Below are 15,758 nucleotides of genomic sequence, written 5' to 3'. Positions count from 1 at the left end.
AGTAAAATACAACAATGTAACAGGAGTCCTATCTGAGATGGTGACACTTTCAACTCAAACCTGTCTGTCCTGGATTGTACTGTAACATATATCATACTTCTGTGACTGACCACGGTTTGTTATTTATCTGCTTGTGGCAAAATATTCGGCCACATAGGAGACAAAACTCAGAGCGTAATTGTGAGGGAGTTCTGGATTAGGTTAACTGGGGTTGGCTGGGGTCTGAATCTGAATAAAAAAGGAGAAAGTGACTGGAGTCTCAGGGTTCATCTCTGTTGTGGATGCCATGTGACCAGCTGTGTGTGGTCTATGATGACACTGAAGACTGCACTCAGGTCTCACACAGTGACCATAGCTATGTTATAGACCCTCCATTAACAGTCCTCTGCTATAGAGTTTAGACAACTTTCCGGTTGGTGATCACCTGAAGTGCTCAAGAGATTCTCATACTCAAGGAGGGCAAGGAATCTCTGTGCCTCGGTTCCAACCCCATGCATACATATTCCATTTGGCTATTCCTGAGAGGACTGTTTTTAGTAAATGGATCTAGTAAGTGCAGCACTTTTGTGAGCTGCTCTAGCAACCCCAAACGGTCGTGTGAACCTTTGATTTGGGCTCAAGATGCCTAACGGTGGGGACAAGGAACTTGAAGAGGCCACCTCTTGTAGCCAGGCAGGACCCCACTCACCCATAAAAATTTCAACCCAAAATTTGTCCTGTCTAAAAGAAATGCAAGGACAAAGATGAAGGAAAAACAGAAGGAATGGCCAACCATTTAACCACCCCAACTTGAGACCCATCCCATGGGCAAGCAGCAATCCCTGACACTATTAATGATATTCTGTTATGCTTACAGACAGGAACCTAGCATAACTGCCCTCTGAGAGGCTCCACCCAGCAGCTGACTGAAACAGATGCAGACACCCACAGCCACACATAGGACAGAGGGGGACCCTTAGGAAAATGGAGGATTGAAGGCCCTGAAAGGGATAAGAACCCCAACAGAGTCAACTAACCCAGATCCAAGGGAGCTCTAAGAGACTAAGCCACCAACCATACCCAGGCTGGACTGAGGCCCCTAGTACTACATATGTAGCAGAGGAGACTGCCTTGTCCTGTGTCAGTGGGAAAGGATGTGCCTAATCCAGAGACTTGATGCCCCAGGGTGGGGAAATAACCAGGGGCCACCCTCTCACAAGTAAAGGGGAAGGGTGAGGTGAGGGACTCTGTGAGGGGGAGGGCACTGGGAGGGGGCAGCATTTGGGATGTAAATAAATAATTAATCAAGAAATTCAGCTGGGCCCTCAATCTGCTACTAAGTTGCAGGTCTGTGACAACTGTCCACTGAGGAGAAACTCCAACATCTGAGGTGCTCCATACTGAGCAAAGCATGACAGTAGTACACATTTTGGTCCCCCCGAGTTGTACAGTAAGGACGTGTGAGTAAACGCTGCTGGGAGTCACCCATGCCTGGATCTCACCAGCAGAGGTCAGGAGAGGATAAGAAGTACAGGAAACCTGGCCACTGCAATGTGCAGTCACTTAGCAGTAAAACGAAGGCGTTCTTTAGAAGAAATAAAGGAGGACTGGTCAGATGGCTGAGGGTAAAACACTGGCCAGCCACCACGCCTGACTGGAGTTTGACCTTCAGGACTCACACGGTGAAGGAAGAAGAGAACCAACCGCTTGCTGTAAGCTGTCCTCTGACCTCCACGTGCCCACCACAGTGGCACATATGCACATACATATGTGTATGCGCACACACAAATAAAATAAAAAATTTAAAAATGGAAGGCTTTCATATTTTATATATTATGCAAAATACTGCACTGCATTTCATAGCTTTAGCTATGAAAATTCATAGTTTTATATACCCTTTCCTCCTTATTAAAAACATCAATAAGCTCAAGGAAATAATATAATCCATTATTAATATTGTTCTCTACTGGATAAATATAATGAGTGTGTTTGTTTATTTATTTAAGTGCCTATTTGGGGGGACCCAAATTACTTTGCAAACATCACATCAATCCTTTTATGAGGGAGGGTTACTGTCCCTATTTTAAATGGGAAACGTCCTACTTTAAAAAAAAAAAGTAGATGGGCAGAGCCACGATTACCTGACAAGACAGACATCAGTACACTAGACTTCCTAAGCACCAAAAAGCACAGCTTCAGCTGCACACTTTGCAGAGTGGAAACTTCAGCAGGGCAATGAAAACACAGATAAATCTTTATCATGTGACTAGCATGGCAGAGCTCCGTCACTAGGTACAGAGTGCTACTTTCTAACCCTAGACTACTTTGCCTGAGTCTAAGTGTGTGTGTGTGTGTGTGTGTGTGTGTGTGTGTGTGTGTGTGTATCAGGCCATAGACCTGGTATAATAACAGACAGAGTCAGAGCCACAGGTCACCAAGCCTGACAACCTGAGTTCAATCCCCAGTGCCCATCTGGTGGAAGAAGAGAACCAACTCTCACATGTATGCTGTGAACACACACACACACACACACACACACACATTTATGCAAGCATGCACAGGTGTATTCACAAAGGCAGGAAAAATATTTGAGGCAATCATCTAATAAAGACATGCAGTGTGTGAAAGAACAAAGCACCAGAGCCCTCTGTCCCCAGGAAAGGCTGACAGTAACCGTACGAACTGTCCTCACTTTACTAGTGTAAGATGAAGAGGATTTCAGGCCTGCTAGCCTACAACTCTCTATGGAGACCAGATGACCTCAAGCTCTACTTATTTGTGCCTCTCAAGGCCTGTGGGATGCTGATACCAGACAGGCATATGAATGCTAAGATTTAATGAGCTCAACCCCTGGGACCTGCTCTGAAACAGGTAGCCCTGACACCCTACTGAGGACATGGACACTAGATCACTAGCATAAACACCTGGAGTTCTCTATGCTGATGAAGTATCTAGATAGCTCCCCCCACTCCCATCCCACCCCGCCCCGAAGAGTTCAATGAACTGCTCTTCCTGGGAATTCCTTCCCAAAAAAGGTATTTAATCCCTGGTTCACCCAGAATAAAGTGTGTACATTCACACCCACCATCAAATAAACCAGTATGAACAAGTGGATGGCTGCAAGGAAGGCCTTCATCGTAAAGAGCCCCACCTAGAGCTCCCGAGAGGAAGGCCTTCCCTCCTCCAGCCCCTCCAAACTCTCGGCACTCACTCTGAATCGCTTCCGTCCATCCCAGACTCCACTTTCCCCTCTCTGTCTGGTACATGCCCAGAAAAAAGGGTAGACCTGTGGATCCCAGTTCCCTCTCTCGGTGCTTGGCGCTACACAGACAGTGCTAGGGTAAGCAGAGGAAACTGGAAACCGCTGTCGACGCCCTGCTTTGGATTTTGCCCTGCCTTCTCCAGAAGGCCTGCAGGCTGGGCACCCCCAGAGAAACAGGGCATGGTAGGACACTCAAGTGCTTAGATTAAAGGCATTTTAAATAAATTATTAAGGTATACATAGATTACCTTTTAGTGATTCTCAATTATATTAAGCCTTTAAACAAGAAATTAATTAATTAAACGCATACTTGCACTGGATAAGAATTTTATTATACAGCTGAGTCTTATTTTAAAAAATTAAGCAAGATTAATTTTCAAGTATGTACCTTTAGCTAATCTGTCTTGCATTTCTTTTTTATTGGCATATTTCTTGACTAATCTATTTACTAGCTGGAAGACTCTAAGGATTTCTCAACCAAAAAATTACAAATAGTGAAGAAGGAGAGACGTCAACACTAGATTAATACATTTTTATTTTGCCTAATCAATTAAGCTTTGTTTAAAAACAAACAATTTCAATTCTCTTCTCCCTAACCTTTCAAATATAGGACACTGCAACAATTGCAGACTCTCTGGTAGCTTCTAAGTCAATATGCTTAATGCTATAATGAAGGATAACAACAGCCTAGTGTGAGAATCAGAGGGAGAGATCCTCAACATAAGTAACACATGAATGTGCATACAATAGAGAAAGGGAAAACAAAACAGACAACATGAGAGGAAGGTGAGGGGCGGGGGAGGGAGAAGAAAATTAACACCAAGGGGTAGAAGTTTCCAAAATTAGGTTAGATGACCAAGGACAGCCACATTCTATAAGTGACACTTAGATAACTTCTTGGAGAATGTAAAAGGGCTGAGCCTTGAAGCTGCTTTGAGGACAGCAAAACCCCACGAGAGAAGAAGCCATGGGACAGCCTTGCAGAGGGGCTCTGCTTCACGCTCACACTCAGGAGACACCAGAGCTGAAAGAGTGGAGGTCATACAAGGGTAGAGAGTAAGCCACCTCTGCGCTCCGAGGACCATTCTTAACCCTGGAGATGGAGCAGGTTCTGATCAGAAAGTGTCATGTTCTTAACTCATTTTGACAGGATCATTTTAATCGTTCACTGAATAGTAAGGCTAAGAGAAAGGGCAGAAAGACTAAGGCAGAAAGACAGGAGGGTCCAGAGGAGAGCAGAGGGGACAGGGGAGCACAAGTGGAGAAGGTACCTGGAGGCAGAGCTCACAGCACTGGCTAAGAGATGAGATGGGGTCGGAAAGTTTCAGACTTTCAGACTCAGAGACAGCTGAGGAGACTATGGACTGGAGTCTGGAGGAAGGAGCCAGTATTAGGCCAAGGAAAAGATCAACATTCAGAATCTTAAAGTATGGGGGTTTATTTTGTTTGTTTGTTTTTTGTTTTTTTGGTGACACAGAGGGCAGGAGACAGGGAGGGAGAGTGGAAGGGAGAGAAGGAAGGAGGGAGGGAAGGAGAGAAGGAAGGAAGGAGGGAGGGAGGAGGAAGGGAGGGAGGGAGGGAAGGAGGGAGGGAGAACTACTGTAAGAGGGGTTAGAGACCATCTATAATGGCTACAATAAAATCTGAGGTGAAAGAAAAGCTGGAGCTGAGGAAGGGGTCCTGTGGTGGTATCAGTGGGTCAGGATTAGTAAAGTCAGGATACAAGAAGTGGCAGGCAGAGGCTTGTTACTCAGTCATGTTGCTGTTAAAAGTCCTGTCAAAGCCTCTTGGCTACGGCTATTACCAGAGAACGCAGCAGCCTAGCAGCTGCCTGAAAGAGGTGTTCACTGGTGGTCTTCATAGATGGAGAATAATTCTGTTCACATCTTAAGGTTTTGCTACAATTTTGATTTTCAGAAAATTTTGATCTTAGAAATCTTCCTAAAATATTTTTTAATTACATTTTTAATTTCATCTGCATTGTCTGAAGCTCAGCTCCCATCCTCAGAATACACAGAAACAAAATACCTTCACTTTTCATTCTCCGATTCATTTTAGGAGAGAAGGGGGAAAAGTAAGGAAATTCTAAGCAGCTGAAACTTCCCGTCCCTACTTCTCACGCACACCCATCTCCTCAGTAAGTAGAGTGAAGAAATGTTTCAAGAAAAGCGGACAGGTTTGCTGTGCCGCTTGTCCAAGTCCTTAGAACGCTAACGTAGTTAACTGACCACAGGAAATGCTTCAGTCATGACTTGGGGGAAGCTGACAGAATCTCATGGACAGTTGCTTTCTCAGAGTTAGGGGTCTACAGTGGTGCGTTAGTATCCAGCGGGCTCGTAAGGATGCTTGGGACGCTGTACTTGTAATGACTCACTGCTGTACCCAGAGATTACTGTAGCTGTCGGGCCTCCCTCGGAAGCTTCTTTTTTACAGTGGAAGGTGATAAACAGAGACTCACAACTGTTCGAGGTGTAGAGAATAGGAATTATGCCCTAAATGGAACATCTATCCCGCATCCCCTCCTCCAAGGCTCAGATACGATGATGGAAGAGTATAAGAGCCAGAGATGGTGGGTATTATAAGGAAATGATTTTCTAACACTCTCAGCAGTTGTGACAGCATGCATGAGATCTACACAGGTTAAGCCAGACAAAATCCCATCATGGAGAGGGAGGTGGGCAAGAGGCCACACCCAGTTGCTAGCCTAGAAGCTATTGGCAGCTGATAGCTGTTGGGAGGGGGAGAGACCATTTTCTTTAAGGGCTGACCATTCTCCAATAAGGCCACACATCCAAGAGTATGCAGGCAGCCAAAATTTGATGGGTTTAAAAACAAAAAGAACCCAAAGCTGAGTGGGCAGGGAAGGAGGGAGGGGCGGGAGGAAGGAGTGACCAAAATACACCGTGTGGACAGCTGAGGGAACTAGCAAACGCTGAGGGAAACTAGCCAAACAGAAACCACTGATGGTACGCATGCCTACTCGATGTGGATGGATGGACAGACGGACGGACAGATGGGCAGATGAAAGTTCCTGCCACAGAGAGGCTATTTCATACACGTAGAATCTGAAGCTGGGGCTGAACATTTTAGAGTGCTCTCCTTTTTCTTACTTTTAAAGAAAAATGAGAATTTCATAAATCCTCCTAAACCCATGTCATGCTTATTTTAGTTACTTTCTTAAGAGTGGCATCATTATGGTCAAATTCTGACAATGCCAGCCACATACAATACAGCACTCAAAAATGACAAAGGCAGAGTCTATTCCTCTTGAGGCAATTCATCAATAACTACAAACAAACAGAGAAGCACACTTACCCGGTCCGCAGCTGCATTATGGTACGGGAGCTCCTCCTCGCTGCAGAGAATAACAACAAACACGGAATGGTTGAGATCAGAGCTTTGCTTTGCTTTGTTTTGTTTTTCCGAGACAGGGTTTCTTACTGACTGCATCCTATGTCATTCCTGACTCTAGAGAGATTCGTGCTTCATGTTTCTCCTCTACCAGATTCAACAGAAAATCCACCCTGGTCTATTGTCGCAACATGCCTCACTTAAACACAGCAGTCACTAGCCTACAGGGAACAATCCAAAGTCTGTCTCACTACAACAATCCGACCACACAAAAGTCATGTATCGAGAGGCTGCCATACTCAACATTTCTATTATGGCAGCCAGTTCTGTTGGAGAACAATCCCTAGACCAGGGTTCAGTCACGGCAAACAGTAAATGTTTTAGGCTTCGTGAATCCCAGCCTTTCTCATAGCTACCTCACCTCGACTGTGCTGGGACGCCCGTCCTCACACATTAGGTAAAGGAAGCTCCACACAACTCTACCAAGCTAAGTGGCAAACTAGACACTAAAATTAACATAAAGAAAAGGACTGAAGCCAGGCCTGGAGGGCCAGGACCAAAACCCCAGCTAATCAACAACTGCCTGGGTTATCAGTGAGTTCAAAGCCTATATGGGCAACTTAGTGAGACCCTGTCTTGAAATAAAACTGTAAAATCAGAGTTTGGAAGTCCAGAAGAGATGGCTCAGCTTGTAAAGTGCTTGCTACAACAAGAAAGAGGACCAGAGTTCAATCCTTAGCAACTGCCAACACACACAAAGGTATGGGGAGATTCACTGGAAAGGCAGAGGCAGATCTCTGGGGCTCACTGGCCGGCCGGTGGGCCAGTCTAAATGGCTGGGTTACAGGGTCCAATGAGAAACCTACACTGAAGGAAAAAATGATAGCTTCTGAGAAACATCCAAGGTTTACCTCTGGCTTCTACATGCATGCATACATACATGTGAACATGTATACACATGAACTCATATATTTGACTGAGTGTGTGCATCCCTCACACAGACAAGCACACAGAGATGCTGAAGGTGTAACTCAGTGGTAGGGTATGGTATGTGCCTGGCATGAGTGGAGCCTTAGGTTTAATTCCCAATATCAAAAAAGAAAAGAAGAGGAAAGAGAAGAAAAATTGGCTTCCAATGGGCTGGAGAATTTAATGTTAAGTACCCTGAGACTCTTACATGAACTGTCAGTAATAAATGAAGCACTGTGTATAGACAAAACTGATCTCGGCAGCTCTCTCAACAGTTTGTATGTTCTGGCAACAACATGTGCATATTCTTGCTTCCATTTTCTCTTGAGATCAAGGGGCACCACTTTTAAGAACATGACAGATTATTCACAAGTCTAGTGTGTCCTATGTCATTCTTTGTTTCTCTGAAGAGTCCCTACATGAACCATTTAGTCATAGCAATGAAACTGACAAGGGTCGTATAAAGCCAGAAGAGAACTTAGTGAGAAAACTCAAATCCCTCTTTTCACAGATAAGAAAATAAACATTTTCATTTAGTCACTTAGCCTAACGCAGAACTGTTCTCTACAACACAACCCAGTGCATTTACATCCATTTAGCTATGCTGGGGTGTACACAGAAAAAGGACAGAGGACGAGACCACAGTTTCAGGAATAACAGAAATTCTAAGGATGGACTACAGTCTTCAGACCTCAAAGATGGATGACAACAGGAGTGGGTCCTCTCATAGCTTATACTTACAACTTCCCAAACAGAACCTGTTGTGTACATACTTATCTTTACAGACCTAGTCCTCAGGTCTCTGTGCAGGCATATGCTGAGGCTCACAGCCATCCGAGATCAGAGAACGTCAAACAGATGTGTACTAAAAGGCATGTCTGCTTATGCCGATAATCTGTATCTTTTTCTTTTCTTTTTTTCTCCTCCCCACCACCTATTTTTTTCCAAGACAAGTTATCTCTGCATAGCCCTGGATGTCCTGGAACTTTCTCTGTATACCAGAGATCTGCCTGTCTCTCCCTTCCAAGTGCTGAGATTAAATGTGTGTGCCACCACAGTGGCTCTAATAGTCTGTATCTGGTATCTAATAGTCCGTACCTCTAAATCTCCCTCGAGCAGAAAGAAGGAGAGAGCACAGTCAGAACACAAAGATGAGTATTCCTCCCGGTCAGCAAACCATGGGTCATGGGTCAAACCTTGTTTGCTGTCTGTTTTCCTAAAGAAAGCTTTACTGGAACACTGTCATTCTTACTCATTTAGATACTGGCTGGGGTCTAGCGTTGTTTTCCCCTATAGCAAGCAGGGAGGAGTCACTGTGACAAAGACACGTGGGCCACAAATGCAGAACCACTTAGTATCTGGCTCTGGCTAACAAATGACTACTATCTGCCCCTTGCTTTAGAAAAACAGACTGAGTAGGCCCATGTGGACTGCTTAGAGACAACACTCAGTTGACAAGTGTTGAGGTCTGGTCGTTTGCTATGTATTATAATGCTGAGCACTGGCCCCATGCTAAAGCCTGGTTGCCCCAGGGATGAGAGAATCTGCAGGTAGGACCCGAATGATGCTAAGTAACCTTGCCGCCCCAATAAAACTACCTACAGCCTAGCTGGGCAGGAGATGGGGGTTGGGGAGGGTACCCTGGAGAAGATGCCGAGGGTCAGTGGGTTAGGTAAGTCATGACAACATGGCTATGAGGGCTGGCCAACTGGAGTTAAGAGCAGCCTAAATAGAGCATGGCAAGTTATAATTTGGGGCTATTGATGGGGAGTAGATTCTAACAGCTTAGAGGGTAGATAATCTGCCCAGCTCTAGTGCTGATTAAGGCTTATTATAAATATAAAGGTCGTGTGTCTTTGATCTGGGAACTGAATGATAAAAGGTGGGATAGAAGCCCCCAGTAGAGATTAAATACTTTCTACAACAGACAAGCTGCTCCTTCTTATTAACGGTTGAGTAAAACAGCAGTCATCAGAAAGAAGACAAATGCTTTGGTTGGCATACTTCTCCCCTGGACTGGGCTTTCCATGTACCGCTGAGTATGAGGCTGCCATCTCCCAACAGTTAATGTGGAATCTTTTTAAAATGTCAAATAAACATTCACTTGGAAACCCACTTTGTTAAAATAGTTAAATTCAGTTAAGTTGAATATATTGATATGGTTCATTTTTGGTTTTGAATCAAATTTTATTTAAGTTTAGAGTCAACCTTGTTAAAATCTGTGTCTAAGATTGGTAAGAGTTCTGCCACCTTTCCAATCAAAATGGATAATGTTAAAAGCAAGAGCACCTTCACTCCCTGTTTCTTACAGACCTATATAGACTGACTCCACTGCCTTTTATAAATACATAAATTTAGATAAGTAGTTGAACATCTGATGCTTGGTGTTATCTGACTTCCTCTATTTTTGGTACAGTTTCCTTTTAATTCTCTCTTCTATTAAAAACTTGTGACCCAAAAACATTATTTATCATTACACAAATACCAGACATTCTTTTGTCCAGAAGACTGTGGTAGCTAGTTTTTGCTAAACATTTATCCAACCTCTGAAGCAAGCTCTACTCTTCCAGTGTGCGGCTGTAACTCTACCACAAGCTGGTTTGGCAACAGCTTTTATGCTCATTGTGAACTCTGTTATCAAATCAAGTCAATCCTATCCTGTGCTAACTTTTGTCATCCCTTTATATATCATAGCAATCTTAGTTAATATCATTGAGTATTCAGCATATCCCAGCAAGGCTATTCTGTGCTAACTTTTGTCACCCCTGTATACATCATAGTAATCTCAGTTGATATCATTGAGTATTCAGCATATCCCAGCAAGGCTGGGAGGTTGTGCATTGCCCTGCATTGACAATGAATTTAAAACCTAATCTCAATTGCAGTAGCAATCCAATCTTACACATAGCTAAGACAGAGGAAGTGCTCTTTTGATCAAGGCATGGCAGAAAGTGGTATCTCACACCAAAAACTTCATTCGAAGGTATGATAAAGTCTTATCTGCTGTGGCAAACAGTAACAGCCATCAGCAGCCAACTGGAGAAAGCTTTACTACAAGCAGTCACAGTAACAGACAGCAGCTACTAAAGCTGTGGATCTATCACACCGGAGTCCTCTTCTCTCCAGCACTGTTTTCATTTTGCTTCTGTTTCTGGACTCCAGTATAAAAAAAGGTTTTAAGACCTAGTGTGACGTACCTGCCAGTTTCATTTTGCTCTTAGTAAGTATGTTGCTAGAAGCAGCCATTTCAGTCTCCTGTGCAGGCATTTCACAGCCTGTGTTGCTCTCATTACAACAAAAGAAGGCAATAGTAGGCAGCAGTAGCAGCATGGTCTACCCTAGACCCCTGTCCTAGGAGCTGACCTGTCAGTCAACTCCAGGCAACTTGAGCGCTCCAGGCTCACCCTCTAGAACCCAGAGAAAGAGTAAATGCTTAGAACAGTGTCTGGCATGCACTGAGTATTTACGAATGATAATGACTAACTAAGACTATCAAGGTAAGTTATTGGTTGACTTTCCCCCACTACAGCCAACTAGACCTCAGCCCAAACTTGAAAAAAAAATTAAAATTAAAACAAAACTAAACAACAAACAAAATAAACTACAACTTTTTAACTGACAGAAATAAGTTTGGATCTTCGGCAAGAACTTGTCTATAAGACTTAAATTTGTTTCAACTGACAAGAAAGAAAGTTTAGTCAACTAATATACCCTTTTGGAAAGTAGGGTTTTTAATGCACTTCATACTATTTGCACTACACTATAATTCTTTAAAACACATAATTATATGGATGGAATGGTCAAAATGAACTGAGTTGTATCCCATCTTCTGAATCAAAATCAAAGACAGAATCTAGAAATCTTTTTTTCAACTTTTCTAATGTGCAGACCAAATCTGTGATCTACTGAGCTTAAGAGTCTTTATCCTTGGATTGTCATCCTTCAAAACGTGACTCAACCCAGGTCTGTACTTGACTACAATAAATGTCCATGGCTTCTCACCACAGTTGTGCCAGTTCAATGACAAGAGGAGGGAGGAGAGAAAAAGGAGGAAGAGGGACAGGAGGAGAGGGAGGTGGAAGAAAAGAAAGGAATAAAGACAAGGAAGGCAGGGAGTTGCGGACAGTGCCCGGATCCTAGGCTCTGCTGTCCTCTAGGGAAGGTCAAAGGCTCAGACAGCTCCACACAGGCACCAGCTCTACACAAAACGAGCTTCGTGAGATACTCCCGAACCTGAGTTCTTCAAAGCCTCAGCACACTTACAACATACAAGGCAACTCTGAGCCCTTCCTCTAGATGGAGTATGGACTCATGCACGCACGCACCGGAAGCCTAAAGGCTAGCAGGCTAAAGGAACACACAACTCACACAGCTCTGGGACCTAAAACCCCAGATGGACAGTAGTTTGTGTGATAGCTTTATGAGTCAAATCTCTAACTGAATTTCCAGTAGTCTACCTCACTCAAGTCTCTACAAAATATCGGATGGATCAAGTTAATCTTGAGGAGCAATGCCATGATTACGTTTACAACTATAAGAAAGATTCATTTGGCAGCTTTTTCATTGCTCAATTTTAGGTTGCACAACACTCACTTTTTAATTGCTAGTTATTTTTAAAATTCATCCATATAAAATTGAATGTTTTATAATATTTTAAAAATATAAATGTTATCCATGTGCATTTAACTATTAAATTATTAATATAACTCATTTATGCGCTGATTGTGCGCTTTCTAAAACACGAAGGCAGTACAGATTATATTCTTAATTATAGCTCGATCTTACCCACGGAACTTAAACTAGATCACTCCTGGAATCTTAGAAAAACAATCTATTAAATTTAATAACAGATAACCAAAGAAAGATTATAACTAAAAAAATGACAGCTTTCAATCTGTGTGACTTACTGTAAAAAGCCAAATCTATCGGTGACTTTGTAAACAAGATAATCAGCGTCTTCCCAGGGCTCGATCTCTGCACCTTCCCGCCCCTGAAACAGAGGTGATGAGAGGAGTTTACAATGCCGGGAACGTTCTCCCAGTGAGAAAGAGCAAACACGATTTCTGACAGTGTCATTATTGCCCCTTACCAAGAGCTGACACAGGACCTTCTTCATCAAAGGTGTCCTGAGGGAAGTCACAGGGGACAGAAAGCTACTCCACGAGAACCCGAGAACCCTTGAGTTCTACAGTGAACTCTGCAGAGCAGCCTTTCACCTAGACTTATCAGAAAAGCCGATGCAGCTCTGCCCCTCCTTTGCTTGGTTCCCCAGCTACATCAGCCCTCAATCTATTCTTGTTGCTAAAGCAAAACACTGGCTTCCAAATGGGTGTGGCAGCACATGCATTGAATTCCAGTACCTCAGGGGCAGAGGCAAGCAGAGCTCTCTGAGTTCCAGGCTTGCTAGAGCTATACAGCAAACTTCCCCACCCCTGCCCTTTTTCTCTCTCAAAACAAATAAGGTGTCGGCCAGAGAGCATTCTCAGGCTTAACACTAGTGCAAGCACTACTTGGCAATGGCCCTTGTGCTCGCTGGTCTCCGCACGTGTATAGCACGCTCTCTGCTGATCCCTGACAGTTCTCTTAAGCCCTCAACCTCTCTGTATGATTGCTTTGTCATAGGTGACCCTTAAATGCTGCCGTGCCCACACTCTAAGCACTTTTGGTACCACCTACCCATGCGTAATACTGATGAGTTTAGGATACCTAAATGCAATGTCAACCCTTCACATTTTAGACTTGTGGACACTTCCATCCAAGTGTATCTTATAATGTCTGCTCCTGTTTTCCCTCCAGTAGACTATGAATATCCTAAGGGCAAGAACTGTCAGAAGCCATTTCTGTATTACTTATTTAAAGTTCCCCTAGTCCTAACCTTGGCCAAATATATACAGATGGGTGGCTGGGTAGTGGAAAGGTGACTGCAGGGGCATCATCAGTGCTACTGGCTCCTTGTCCATTAGCTGTGCAGCTAGCTAAGTTATGGAGGCTTTTCATGGGTGATACCAACAACTAACACAGCACTGGGAACTCTGGAACGTGACTGTTTGAACACTGCCATCGTGCTTCCCTAGAGGAAGGGCACAGGCCAGATAGCTATTTGTAATTTCATGTTCCTATTATGCTTACAAAATATCAAAAAAGATGTATGACTACGTTCAGGTGCTGGAGACGTAGCCGAGACCTGCAAACAAACGTTCTGGCTTATTAAAGGAGCAATAACTACAGAGACAAATGCTGATAACAGGTTATTGGAGATTCTTTACATGAAAACCAAGAACGACTCTAATACAGAGGAAAAAGTGGGGGTGAGGAGGGAGCCTTAGGTGAGAGAGGAGAGAGGGGTAAAACTGAGAGAAGGGGAAGTCTGTAAAGGCCACAAGAGAGAGGTGTGCTGGCTTAGGATCGGGAGATGCTCTGCAGGCTACTGAGGAAGAGCCATTAGTAGTCTGAGCCAGCTGTGAGCCCTGTGAGCTTCTGACCAGTCTGGCGAGATGTGCCCATGAGTGCTGTGAGGAAGTTCCGGCCTCCAGGCCAGGCGCTCAAGGCAGGAATCGCAGAGGCAGGGATCGTGAAAGAAAGCTGCTCGCTGACAGGCTTCCTGGCTTAACAATCTATTTTTATATAGCTAGGGCTACCACCTGAGGAGTGGTACCTGTGACAGCAGGGTGGACCTTCCTGCATCACTAATAATCAAACAGACTCACAGACTAACCTATACATTTCTCAAGGAAGGCTTCTCTTCTCAGGCAACTCTGGACTGTGTCAAGCTGACCACTAAAGCTAACCAAGACAAGGGCACTCACTGAGAAACTCGTGCCTGGTGAAGGCAATCTGACTAAGAATCCACGGCTGGGGAACTCATATGCCCCGGGGTGAACCTATACCACCTCGCTGCCCTCTCTCCCCAGATGAGCAAAGCTTCCAGTTCTCATCAGAGAAGTTCTCTGTGTAGCAGACAGCTGTTAACACAGGAACTCACTATGGGTCAAAGGCAGGGAGTGGGCGTCTGAGAGTGAGCATCTACCATGAATGGGCTCTTCTCCTCCAAGGCTCATGAGCACTGTGGAAGAAGGGCCAAAAGGCTGTTAGAGTCAGAGGCCAGGGAGAACAGGATACAACAGTGACTTCTGGGTATAACCAAAACCACTGTACTCAGGAGCTCACAGCAGTGGTGGCTGCCTGCACAGCATCCATGCAGTCAGCATTTCAGCATGCAGGACAGAGTGGGTCCTAAGCCTCTACCCTGAGCCGAGGCACTACTGCCAGGTACTGACAGACTATAGCCGCGAGATAGAGAGGGGTCAGGTTCTTCTAGGGGCGTGGTCTCTAGAGAGATAAACACATCCCGCCAAGGCTGCACACACCCATGCACAAGCATGAGCAGCACAAACTGGACTGGGTGGGGAAAAAAAAGAAAGCAAGGAAAGTAAGCTACTTGAGAATAGGAAAAAGAGGTGCAAGAGTGGATGTGGGAGGAGCTAGGAGGAACAGAGTGGATGTGGGAGGAGCTAGGAGGAACAGAGTGGATGTGGGAGGAGCTAGGAGGAACAGAGTGGATGTGGGAGGAGCTAGGAGGAACAGAGCGGATGTGGGAAGAGCTAGGAGGAACAGAGGTGAATATGAACAAAATACATTGTATGCAGGTACAAGATTCTCAAAGAACAAAAATATTAGAAAATTTAAAAATAAATCTCATTGCAACATATGGGTAAAATGCTAGATAAAAATGATTTTATATGAAACATAAATACAAGAATCTGAGATTTGCCGTCAATTCACAGACCACAAATACAGTATTCATATAAGATTTTTTAGTTCTATATATTTACATATTTGAGTATTTACTAAGTAGCTGCTATGAGTCAAAAATTGTTCCAGGTATTTAGTTTAGAGGAACAAATCAAACAAAATTTAACCCCAAAAGTTTCTATTCTAGAAGAAAGAGCAGATAACAAGCAAAATATATCAAAGCCCTGAAGTAACTGGTATTCGGATGATGATAAACAGAGCAGCTGCAGATCACATTCAGAAAGGGGGATCTGAGGAGCCACGTCAAAGAGGTGGGGAGTGGAGGCTCTGCAAACCCAGGACACAAGTACTCTAGGAAGGAAGAGGCCAGTGCACAGACACTGAAGCAGAGCGGGCAAACGTGGCAGGAAGCAGCAAGGGGGGCGGGGAGGGGGGCAAGAAGGAG

The 15,758-nt window shown here is 44.2% G+C and overlaps 1 protein-coding gene across 5 annotated transcripts in view; it reads right to left on the bottom strand.

Moving 5' to 3' along the window:
* The window catches only part of Usp6nl (USP6 N-terminal like), a 123,402-nt gene that overhangs the window by 40,649 nt on the left and 66,995 nt on the right, over positions 1–15,758 (bottom strand). For 4 of the 5 annotated variants that reach the window (XM_021154013.2, XM_021154009.2, XM_029470742.1 and 1 more), the window contains 2 exons: positions 12,469–12,551; positions 6,557–6,596 (listed from right to left, as the gene is read on the bottom strand). In XM_021154013.2, the coding sequence (XP_021009672.1) occupies positions 6,557–6,596; positions 12,469–12,551 (123 nt within the window). Of the gene's footprint in view, positions 1–6,556; positions 6,597–12,468; positions 12,552–15,758 lie in introns of those variants that run through there. The other variant, XM_021154017.2, reaches the window with a different exon arrangement.

This window comes from Mus caroli, chromosome 2 (genome assembly GCF_900094665.2).
Source record: "Mus caroli chromosome 2, CAROLI_EIJ_v1.1, whole genome shotgun sequence".
NCBI classification, from domain to species: domain Eukaryota; kingdom Metazoa; phylum Chordata; class Mammalia; order Rodentia; family Muridae; genus Mus; species Mus caroli.
This window is presented reverse-complemented; position numbering and strand designations above follow the sequence as displayed.